The sequence below is a fragment of the Polypterus senegalus genome, chromosome 3, assembly GCF_016835505.1.
Source record: "Polypterus senegalus isolate Bchr_013 chromosome 3, ASM1683550v1, whole genome shotgun sequence".
Classification (NCBI taxonomy): domain Eukaryota; kingdom Metazoa; phylum Chordata; class Cladistia; order Polypteriformes; family Polypteridae; genus Polypterus; species Polypterus senegalus.
In genome coordinates this window covers 80,019,824-80,032,523 of record NC_053156.1, presented here as the reverse complement: position 1 = coordinate 80,032,523, position 12,700 = coordinate 80,019,824, and the positions used below count along the sequence as shown (strand labels likewise).

The 12,700-nt window shown below is 45.7% G+C and overlaps 1 protein-coding gene across 1 annotated transcript in view; it reads right to left on the bottom strand.

Moving 5' to 3' along the window:
* nup43 (nucleoporin 43) overlaps positions 1 to 12,700 on the bottom strand; it is a 39,662-nt gene that overhangs the window by 3,789 nt on the left and 23,173 nt on the right. Inside the window, exons 5-6 of the mRNA XM_039747506.1 lie at positions 12,083 to 12,215; positions 11,808 to 11,959 (exon numbers count right to left, since the gene is read on the bottom strand). Of these exons, the coding sequence (XP_039603440.1) occupies positions 11,808 to 11,959; positions 12,083 to 12,215 (285 nt within the window). The remainder of the gene's footprint in view (positions 1 to 11,807; positions 11,960 to 12,082; positions 12,216 to 12,700) is intronic.

Sequence of the window (12,700 nt, the reverse complement as noted above, 5' to 3'; positions counted from 1 at the left end):
GCCACAACAGATCATTATGTTCTATATCTTCCTGTCCACTACATCTTGCTCTCTCACACCCACCACCTGCATGTCCTCTCTCACCACATCCATAAACTTTCTCTTAGGCCTTCCTCTTTTCCTCTTTCCTTGCAGCTCTATCTTTAAAACCTTGGTATCAGTAAAACTGTTTATCTGTGCCAAGTTAAACTACACTCTAAATAACTAGTAAACAAACAGACTCTTCTGTGTTTTATATTTGTCTGTGTAGTCTGTCTTGTGTCCTGTCTGCTATGGCAATATATATGCAGTTATATTTCTTTAAGTCTGGTGTTTATCAATAAGTTGTATTATGCGATTCTCGTCTCGTCTGTTACGGGAGATGGACGTCTGAAGTGGAACTCCGTTAGCAGTAGTGTTGTTTTTTCTCTTATTTTTAGTTATCCCGAGGTATCCTGTATTTACCCAACCCGAGGAGGTTCTATTACAGTATATGCAAACATATATAAACATTAGTGGCAAGAAAGGGGCTCAGAAAGAAATGGAAAAGAAAGCTAAAGCTTCATCCAAGCCTAGACAAGCATCACGTCCAAGCTCAAGGTACGGTCTTTCAGAGACTGACCTGGAACAGAAACGCGAAAGCACAGATTTCCCGGGACCTGGCACAGCTGCATCGTCTCTAGCCAAGAGTGAAAGTGGGAGTGAATGTGCAAGTGATTCAGGTCACGATAGCTCGTTGTTTCCAGAAGATTCATTGAAACTGAAAATGGCCTTGCCTTCCACGTTGTCATCTACTCCTCACGAGCCGGGAACATCGACTTTAACTGGGCTTGCCACTTCACCCATGGAGCAAAAAGACTGAAATGATCTGTCCAAACTGAAGGTAATGATCATCGCAATGGCCACTGCTCAAGACATAAAGGAGCTCAAGAAAGATATAAAGAAACAAATAAATGATATAAATATAAGGAAGGGTGATATAAATTATATAAGGAAAGAAATAAAAGGAAATACATAAGACAAACAAGAAGCTGCTGCAGGATATTAAAGACCAGGAGAAATGTGTAAATAATCACTTTAAGGTAGCCTTTAAAGGTATGCTAAAAAAAACGGAGTTACAAATTCAGGAAAATGGGTCTAGGTTTGAGATTAAACTGACAGCACTTGGCACTCAGCTGGAAGATGTTAAGCAAATGTTCACGACTCGAATTGAAATAGCCAAACAACTGGAATCTACCACTGATGGAAAAGCAACAGCTGCAAATTCTGAATGGAAAATACTTGGGAGACAGACTTGCTGCACTGGAGGATGAATGCAGAAGGAATAATATTAACTTTTAGGGCGGATGTCGACTTTTGTCGACAGGAGGGGTTGAGGGCGAATGTCGACTAAAGTCGACATCCAGGGATAGAGGGCGATAATCAGCTGTTAATGGCGACAAATCTTACTGTCACGTCAGAGCCATTCCCTCTGTGCTTGGAGGAATGCTAGACTCGTTGACTCTGCAACTAATCCTAGCGTGTGTGTGAGTTGCGAAATGTAAACAATGGCAAGATGGCATCGACATGTGACAAGGGAGTGCAGAGTGCAGAAAAGAAAACACTCGGCAGACAATGTTGTAACGGCCGACCCCTTATTCCCAGCCGGCAGCTACACCTCCAAGACCTGTGGCCTGGATAATTGACTGAGAAACCTTTCCTGTCAAGCCGTACTCCTACACAGATAAACTTTCCCCACAATCGACGGTTTGAAATGCAAAGACAATAAGCAGAATGTAAAATTAAACAGGAATAAATGTATTAAATGAGACAAGACACGCCACAAGACAAATGTACACTCAAATATTCCTCCACCCCAACAATCCCCAAAGCAAAACTGACAATATATATATACAAATCCCCTCCCTTGTCCACGTAACATATAACACACACCACACAAACGACAAATGACTGGCAAACAGAATGATTATGAACTTGAGTCCGATACGTGAATAAATGTCCTGAATATGGGTACTGATTAATGGCGATTGTAATGTTTGTATTTCCCGGCGTTTGGAACAACCTCACCGTGATTCCTCGGCGTGCGGCGAATGATGATTCGACCCCGGGGTCTTCAGCGGCAAGCAGGTTGAAAGGCAGTTCGGATGAATGAAAACAAACTGGATGAAAGCGCAATGGAATGGAACGGCAGGCAGGTTGTAATCGTGAATGCGATATTGGTTGTTCTCCTTCTCTCTCCTCGTGCTGGTCTCCCTTTTCGTCTCCTCCTCTTCTCCTTAAATAGTCCGTGACGGCAGTAATTGATTAATTGATATACAGGTGTTTTCCAGATTAGTGATTGTGAACTCCTCCCATCATCCGTCCTCCTTTACGGGGACAACATTAACTGATACACATACACGCAGTCAATGGGACAATGAAACGAGACACACACAGCACTGACATTTAAACACTATGTGGCACCGCTAAATTCCCCCAACCTTGGACAAGGGAGGGCGAGCACGGCTTGAGGTTGGCCACATGGATGGTGTCTAACTTGGAGGCAGCGCCGATACCCCTTTGGATCTGGAAATTGACTGGACCTGTTTGATGAATGATTTTAGCTGGACCTAACCATTTAGGGCTAGCTTGGCGGAGAATTTTCTGCTGGCATCTGAGAGATGGTGAGCTCTAATCCAGACCAAATCACCCGGCTGGAAGTGCGCTTCCCTCCGCCGGGCATTATACAGTTTGGCGTGTCTGGATGTCGAACTCACCAACCTCCCTTGGATTCTCCGCCGTAAACCCTCTACCTTAACCAAATTATTGTAACTGGTGGTTTCTGGACTAGGGGTGCTGGGAAGGAGTCGGTCGAGTGGGCCCTTAAGCTGTCTGCCCAGCGCAACCAAAGCAGGCGTCTCACCTGTGGCTTCATGCACCGCGGTGTTCAGGGCAAACCGGAGCTCGGGAGCCATTTATCCCAGTCCTGATGGCGTTCACCCACATAGGAGGCGATCATGTTCTTCAGGGTCCGGTTCACTCGCTCCGTCATGTTGGCCTGGGGATGGTAAGCGGTGGTGAGGTTTTTCTTCACTCCCCAGGCTGCATAAAGTTCATCCAATATGGAGCTTGTGAACTGCGGACCCGATCCGAGATGATGTTTCTTGGCACCCCAGCGGGTGAAGATTTCGTTCTTCAGGATGGAGCATATTTTGTTAGCCCTTGCATCGGCTAACGCAAACAGCTCCACCCACTTGAAAAATAGTCTACTACTACCATCAGGACGGTCTTCCTCGAGCTGGTGATAGGAAATGGCCCCATTAGGTCGACTCCCAAAGTCTCTCCTGGTCCATCTGCGATTGTCGATTGAAGTAATCCCGCCGGTTTACCAGGTGGGTTTTTTAGTTGTTGGCAGGTGGCACACGCGTCTTCACGTGGTGGCACACGGCTTTCGGACAGGCGGCCACCACGCAACCCCAGAATCTTTAATAAAGTTTTTGTCCTTCCAAGGTGACCACCTAAAGGACTGTCATGGTAGTGCTTCAAAAAGTCGGGGACGAGCTCTTCCGGGACCACCAGTTGATGTTGCAGACCCCCAAGGGTAGATGGAATAGTCCTGTACAAGACCCCTGGAGGTCCACAAAGTGTACCCGGTCAGTCGCTGTTGCTCCAGCCCTTCCCTGATGTTCTGGCAGAATGGACTGGTAGCTTGTGCTTGGGCCAGGTCTTCAAGGCTCCTTGGCAGAGGGAGGATCATCTTTTCGCCTCTGCCAAACACACCATCCCGGCGGCTCCGATACCCTAGACAGTGCATCCGCGCGATGTTACCACAGCCCTTCCGGTAAGTCACCCTGAGCGTAAAATTCTGGAGGCGGAGGACCCACCTGGTCAGGCGGGAGGAGGTCTTGGTGATTGAACACCCAGGTCAGAGCGTGATGGTCGGTGTACACTTCGAATTCAACCCCCTCCAAATAATGTCTCCATTTCTCCACAGCCCACACGACAGCCAAGCACTCCTTCTCAGCTGTCGAGTAGTTCAGCTCAGCGCCGCGCAAAACTCGTGAGGCATACGCGATGACATGTTCAGCCTGGTTAATTCTTTGAGTGAGCACGGCGCCGAGCCCCAGGTTGCTGGCATCAGTTTGTACCTGGAAGGTGAGCTGTGGATCTGGTTGGGCCAGAGCGGGTGGCTCTTGTAGGTGGCTCTTTAGTCGCCGACCGCGTCCTGGCATTCTGTGGTCCACTCCCACGGGACATCTTTTTTCTAAGCTGGTTCAAGGGAGCCGCTATATCTGCCATCCGGGAATAAACTTATGGTACCACCCCACTAACCCAAGAAAGCGTTGCAGCGACTTCAAATCTGTGGGTGGGGTACTCCCGGATGGCCAAGGTCTTTTCGGGGTCTACAGCGACCCCCTCCGATGAAAGAATGTGCCCGAGGAAGCGTATGTGGGGTTGAATGAAGGTACACTTCTTCGTGTTCAGCGTAAGGTGCGCTTGATGAAACCGCTGGAAGATGGTGTCTAAATCCGGAGATGTTGATTTATAGAAGGGGAGTAAACAATGGCGTCATCGATGTATACGAAGCAGATCTTGCCTATCAACCCCTCAGAACCTGCTCCATGAGCCGCTGGAAAGTGGCCCCAGCATTTTAAGCCCAAAAGGCATGACATTGAACTGGAACAGGCCTTCAGGGGTGATGACTGCCGTCTTCTTTTTACTCCCCTCGTCCATCGGCACCTGCCAATAGCCACTGCGGAGATCTAAGGTGCTAAATACTGCAGCTCCATGCAGTGACTCCAGGATTTCATGAACCAGGGGCATGGGATATGCGTCCAGGCTCGTCTTCTCGTTAACCCCCCTGTAGTCCACACAGAAACGATAGGAATTATCCGCTTCTTCACGAGGACCACAGGGGCGCAGGAGGAGGAAGATGGTTCTATTATTCCCTCGGCGAGCATCCGATCGAGGTGTTCTTTAATGGCGCCCTCTTCAGTGGAGAAACCGGTAAGCTCGGTGCCTTATAGGGACTTCGTCCAAGGTGTGGACCATGTGGGTCACCCCACGGGCAACTCCTAACTTCTCCGTCCACACCTCGGCCCACTTCTTCAGCACCGGCCTCACCTCTTCAGGTTGTCCCTCCACTGGGGCTGCCGCCGAGGTGCTTGCGCTCCTCACTGCTGCGTAAACCCAGAAATTCAGAGCCCAGATCTTCTTTGGATTTGTAAATGAATTCGCATATCCCTTCCCCCGGTACCGTATACCCCCTGGGACTGAGATGGATGGTCATCCTCATGGTGGCTAAGAATCCAGCCCAAGGAGTAACGGAACTGACAGGTGCTGGTCCTCCAGGACATACGTATCCATATCCCAGGTGGTGGCGAGTACACTGTACCTCAAGGGGACTCTGCCCAGGGCCTTGTGTTCACTCCCATCCGCCAATACAAATCGGACGGACGGGGCAGATGTTAATTTGTCTGTCGGTCGGCTAATCTTTTCCCACATGCTTGAGCGGATTAAAGTATGGTGGCTCCCGGTATCCACCACCGCATCCATCTGCCACCCCGCAGCCTCACTGGGACGATCAGAAGGGGCGTGCTCGCTTGCATAATGGCGAGATCGGCTTCCGACCGGCAAGGTTTGGCTCGTTGTGGTTTTAGGGGCTGGGTTTCTCGTGTACTGGCCTGAACTTTGTGCCAGTACGTCTTGAGTTTCCCCAGTCCCGTTCCACTTGGGAGCCTACCCTCACCAAGTCCTCCACCGATCCCACCACCCCCCTGAGACTCCCAGCTAACCGCGGGTTACAGGCATTAAGGACGGCGGACCACCTCTTCTTCAGCCATAGCGGCCGCCACTTCAAACACAAAGCCCGGTATTCATAGGCGAAGTCCCGGATGGTTTGTGAAGGTAGTTGCACCATGGACCGCAGCTTGTCCTCCAGTTCGGTCTCGTAGTCTTCGGAAGAAAAGCGCGAGGAAAGATCGACAAAGGATCCCCAGTCGAAAATAGTCTTCTTGGCCGTCAGCCACCAGCTCCGCACGGTCCGAGAGGGATGTCCCTATCACCCCAATTAGCTCTTCCGGGGTTAGAGGGTTAACGGCCAGGTACGCCTCCCCTCCTCCACAAAGTTCAGGACATCATCGACATTATAGGAGCCCCTAACTTGGGAAAAGACAGGCACCCAGGAACAAATGGCCGATTGAGGTATGCGCTCCTCCCGAGATACGTGCACGGCGTTGAATGATGGGGCGGCGGTCTTATCTTCTGGAGACACCTTTGGACTTCCCCTGAAGAGAATCTTGCCAGCGTCGATCCCGCCTCTGGAGGCACAACACATTTCCGCCCAGGAGTTGAACTTGCTCGTTGATGTATTCTTTCATTTCCTCCTGGGAGCTGCTGATGCGAGCCCGCAAGGCTGCTTCGCGCTCCAGCGTACTTTCGGCAACCTCGCGGATCTTCTCCTCCAGCCGGGTCATTTGTTGCGCCAGATCCTCCCACAGAGGCGAGACGTCCTCCAGGCCTTCCTCTTCAGGTCCACGGTGATCTTGAGGTACAGCGACTGCAAAGAATCCACCACCTCTCGCACCGCTGAACACGCTCTGACCGTGGCGTGCGCGCCCGGCTACTCCATCATCACACCGGCGAAGCAATGGTGTCGTCCTGCTCGCACGCCCTAAAGACATGATATTTTGGGGAAAATTTAAAGGCAGACAGTGATCGAATTAAATAAAGATTCCTCAGAGAGGGCACCACTTATGTAACGGCCGACCCCTTATTCCCAGCCGGCAGCTACACCTCCAAGACCTGTGGCCTGGATAATTGACTGAGAAACCTTTCCTGTCAAGCCGTACTCCTACACAGATAAACTTTCCCCACAATCGACGGTTTGAAATGCAAAGACAATAAGCAGAATGTAAAATTAAACAGGAATAAATGTATTAAATGAGACAAGACACGCCACAAGACAAATGTACACTCAAATATTCCTCCACCCCAACAATCCCAAAGCAAAACTGACAATATATATATACAAATCCCCTCCCTTGTCCACGTAACATATAACACACACCACACAAACGACAAATGACTGGCAAACAGAATGATCATGAACTTGAGTCCGATACGTGAATAAATGTCCTGAATACGGGTACTGATTAATGGCGATTGTAATGTTTGTATTTCCCGGCGTTTGGAACAACCTCACCGTGATTCCTTGGCGTGCGGCGAATGATGATTCGACCCCGGGGTCTTCAGCGGCAAGCAGGTTGAAAGGCAGTCGGATGAATGAAAACAAACTGGATGAAAGCGCAATGGAATGAACGGCAGGCAGGTTGTAATCGTGAATGCGTATTGGTTGTTCTCCTTCTCTCTCCTCGTGCTGGTCTCTTTTCGTCTCCTCCTCTTCTCCTTAAATAGTCCGTGACGGCAGTAATTGATTAATTGATCTACAGGTGTTTTCCAGATTAGTGATTGTGAACTCCTCCCATCATCCGTCCTCCTTTACGGGGACAACATTAACTGATACACATACACGTAGTCAATGGGACAATGAAACGAGACACACACAGCACTGACATTTAAACACTATGTGGCACCGCTACAATGTTTTGCGCATTATCGCGGAGTCGGACTCTGATTTTTAAGAATCGGATTTTATTGACAGTGATCAGGAGATCAAGAAAGAGAGTGAGAAGCCGGCATCAGCTGATCAAACACCAGCCGATGCGCGCCAGTGGATCTGCTGCCAGTTGAGCGCTTCGCGCTCTACGGCAAGGTTCGCGTGGGATAAATACACAGACATTGATCCGTTGAGAGCCGATCTGGCTGCTGGACTTCACAAGACGGCATGGCTTGCTGTTGGACACGACAGATCACCAGCTGCTGTACTTCAGGCTGCTCTCTCCTGATGCTGCTTTTCAGCTACTGTCAGACGAGATAAACTGGTAGGCAGAGAAATTTTTTGAATCGCGGGCTGCGTTTGCATCGCATTCTCGTTTTTCAAAGGGTAAACCCACAACAAAAGACGAGATGAAGCGTGCTGTGGTATTACAAATAGAGATGGGACAGAACCGGTGATATAACTTCAGGGAGCATTGGTCCAAACGTGCTTTGTCCCCTGGTGGCTTTGGACAGGTTATGCAGCATGGTGATAGGTACGTGCTGCTGCAAAGTTTTATTCACTTCTGTAATAAACAGAAGCAAATCCCATGGGGTGAGCCAGGCTATAATGCCATGCATAAAGTTCATAAAGTTTCAGAAGATGAAAAGAGGTGACAATACGGTTTTCATGCGGGCAGAAAACTTGGTGGCAGTGGAATGGCACGATGGCAAAAGGGTGACTTGTCTCTCTACAGTACACACTAACAATATATGTGAGAAAGTGCAGCAACAGACAATTGAAAAGTAGGCACCAAAGCAAAACGTATTGTAAGCAGTGCAATGTGGCAATGACTGAAATTGGCTGCTTTGAGCGAGATCAGACTTTGCAGGACTTTACTGTGTAAAATGTATGTGATATGTATGTGAAATCATAGAGTATTCAGGCTCATACAACATGCAAGACAGTAACATTTGTCAAAAGTAAATATTTTTGTTGATTTGATATGTTAAACAATTGCTTTGTGCTCTTTTTTAAAAAATATTAGTTTTTGGAAAAATATTCAGCCCTGGGAGATAAGAAACAAAAAAAAAATTAGCCCTAAAAGAGTTAACATCGAAGGTCTCCCTGAGAATCGTGAAAGTCAAAACCCATTGAAATTCATAGCTGAACTATTCTCTAAAATAATTGGAGAGTACTTCAAATCAGACACTGAGATAGCAGCAACTTACCGCATACAGGGATCAAATAGCTCTAAACCTTGGACTCTTATTGTGCTTTTCGAAAAATTACAAACTAAATTACAAATAAAGGTATTTCTCAGACAAAAACAAGAGATATTTGAAAATAACCACATTCGTATTTTCCCTGATTTCTCACCCTCAACAGCTGCTAAACGTTCCACTTTTTACAACATTAAACAGTGCTTACGGAAAGCTGAGATCAGATACAGCCTCTTGTATCCTGCCAAACTGCAAGTGGACATTCAAGGCAAGCTCTACATTTTTACCCCTATGAAGAAAGCAGAAAAAGAGCTAAGAAAACTGATCCCGACACTTTTTTGAAATACGATTGTGAGTCACATCCTGTCACGGCAAAGAAGATTTTACCGGATATTTGATCCGGTAGCAATGATACTGGTACCGTAATTATACATCCTTTTCCCTTCTCGGCCACTTTTTATGGTTTAATTATAACTATGTGTGTATATGAATGTATGTGTAAAATTTTTTTTTTTTAATTAAATTCATTTTTTTAAGGAGACCGTTTAACATCATACCCTTGGTTTATTGTATTAGGACTTTACTATCTCAAGATTAATATATATATATATATATATATATATATATATATATATATATATATATATATATATATATAAATATAAATAAAATATATATATATATAAATACATACATACATACATACATACATACATACTGGGGCAAAAAAGTATTTATTCAGCCACCAATTGTGCAAGTTCTCCCACTTAAAAAGATGAGAGAGGCCTGTAATTTTCATCATAGGTATACCTCAACTCTGAGAGACAAAATGAGAAAAAAAAAAATCGAGAAAATCACATTGTCTGATTTTTGAAGAACTTATTTGCAAATTATGGTGAAAAAAAAGTATTTGGTCAATAACAAAAGCTCATCTCAATACTTTGTTATATACCCTTTTTTGGCAATGACAGAGGTCAAACATTTTCTCTAAGTCTTCACAAGGTTTTCATACACTGTTGTTGGTATTTTGGCCCATTCCTCCATGCAGATCTCCTCTAGAGCAGTGATGTTTTGGGGCTGTCGCTGGGCAACATGGACTTTCAACTCCCTCTAAAGATTTTCTATGGGGTTGAGATCTGGAGACTGGCTAGGCCACTCCAGGACCTTGAAATGTTTCTTACGAAGCCACTCCTTTGTTACCCGGGTGGTGTGTTTGGATCATTGTCATGCTGAAAGACCCAGCCACGTTTCATCTTCAATGCCCTTGCTGATGGAAGGAGGTTTTCACTCAAAATTTGACGATACATGGCCCCATTCATTCTTTCCTTTACACGGATCAGTTGTCCTGGTCCCTTTGTAGAAAAACAGCCCCAAAGCATGATGTTTCTACCCCCATGCTTTACAGTAGGTATTGTGTTCTTTGGATGCAACTCAGCATTCTTTCTCCTCCAAACACGACGAGTAGAGTTTTTACCAAAAAGTTCTATTTTGATTTCATCTGACCATATGACATTCTCCAAATCATCTTCTGGATCATCCAAATGCTTTCTAGCAAACTTCAGACGGGCCTGCACATGTACGGTCTTAAGCAGGGGGACACTGCAGGATTTGAGTCCCTGACGGCATAGTGTGTTACTGATTGTAGCCTTTGTTACTTTGGTCCCAGCTCTCTGCAGGTCATTCACTAGGTCCCCCCATGTGGTTCTGGGATTTTTGCTCACCGTTCTTGTGATCATTTTGACCCCATGGGGTGAGATCTTGTGTGGAGCCCCAGATCGAGGGAGATTATCAGTGGTCTTATATGTCTTCCATTTTCTAATAATTGCTCCCACAGTTAATATCTTCACACCAAGCTGCTTACCTATTGCAGATTCAGTCTTCCCAGTCTGGTGCAGGTCTACAATTTTGTTTCTGGTGTCCTTTGTGAAAGCTCTTTGGTCTTGACCATAGTGGAGTTTGGAGTGTGACTGTTTGAGGTTGTGGACAGGTGTCTTTTATATTGATAATGAGCTCAAACAGGTGCCATTAATACAGGTAACGAGTGGAGGACAGAGGAGCCTCTAACAGAAGAAGTTACAGGTCTGTGAGAGCCAGAAATCTTGCTTGTTTGTAGGTGACCAAATACTTTTTTTCCACCATAATTTGCAAATAAATTCTTTTCTGGATTTTGGTTTCTCATTTTGTCACTCATAGTTGTGGTATACCTTTGATGAAAATTACAGGCCTCTGTCATCTTTTTACGTGGGGGAACTTGCACAATTAGTGGCTGACTAAATACTTTTTTGCCCCACTGTATATATGTGGCGAGCGGCTGGGGGTGGTACCCAGCTGGGATGCCCAGAAGGACTGGAGGAGGGATTACGCCTCCTCCAGAACACGAGGGTGCGACTACCCTGGAGGCTTTGGGGACCACGGGAAAGGAGCATGGAAGCTCAACCCTATAGGGGTCCGTTGTCACCACCAGGGAGTGCCCAGATGCCTCAGGAGCCCTGGCCCTCGGCACTTCTGCCACACCCGGAAGTGCTGGGGGGAAGAAGACCAGGGACACCTGGAGTGCTTCCGCGTACACAGCCGGCACTTCCGCCACACCAGGGCGTGCCAGCAGGAGCTCTTCGGAAGGCACCTGGAGCACATTTGGGTGGGTTTAAAAGGGGCCACTTCCCTCCATTCGATGGCTGGAGCCAGGAGGAAGAAAGAGAGCACGGGAGGAGAGGAGTGGAGGCAGACCTGAAGGGAGACATTATTGAAAGGCCTGGACTTTGGTGGTGTTTGGTACGGGGTACTGGGTTGTGTGCTGTGTGTTTCACTGTAAATATGATTAATTGTGTGTTGGTGCTTGAACCTCGGTGTCCAACTGTTTGTGTCTGGGCCGGCTTCCGCAATATACAGTGTGTATATATATATATATATATATATATATATATATTAACCCTGATCCACTAAGTTAACTTCTTATTTGTCATAGGATGCTAAAATGTAATTAAAACACTTGAATGAAAGACTTTCTTCAAAAAATGAAGTGTATTTACTTTCAGCAGAATGTGCTTCCAAAAGTGAACAAGGCACTGTTCCTTGCCTAACATCCCATATGCACAGCATTCCTTCCTGGCCACCAGTTGCTACAATGTGCTGCTGATTTGGGTGTCTGTCAACACAATGTAGAGGCACTCTGTCTCCAGTTCTAAAATACAAATAAATAAATACATTAAAAATATTTAGGGTCACAGAGAAATAACCTTAATGAAAAGAGAGTTTTAAAGCAGAATATCACAACTTATACCCATTTCCAAAATAATACACTTACATGGACAAAATCTGTGAAGGTTTGTTTCCTTGCCTGATATCCCACATTTTTAGCTGACCAATTGAATTGACTGTAAGGACCTCATCTGTTCTTAAAAAGGTCACAGCATGTATTGTACTGCTATCAGCATTATCTTAGAAGGAAAAAGGCAGATAATTAAAATGACATTATATGATTAATTCACATTTTTACATTATAACACGAACCACAAACCATGAAATTTAGTTATATTTAGTGATATTTTTGCATGTGAAAACTAGTATCGCAAATTTATAAGCTAAATGACAACATGTTATTTTGGAAAAGCTAAACTAAATATTATGTGGCAATGATTAAAATATCCTAGCCTTTACAGTCATGTTAGATAACAAAACACTAAGTGATGGTAAACAAAACCGTGCAAGAATGTAGTTTACTTAAATGAAGTAACTGCAGTGTAAGATATACTAAATGCATTGAATTCTCAACATGTTTACAAAAGATGTTACACATTTTCAAATGACCATCATTATTTCTTCCTTAAAATTTAATGAAGTTCAGATTATGTAAATACAAAATAGTATTAAGAAATATTTTGTCAAATACAGTGTGTGACTGCATCTTACTCCATTAACACCG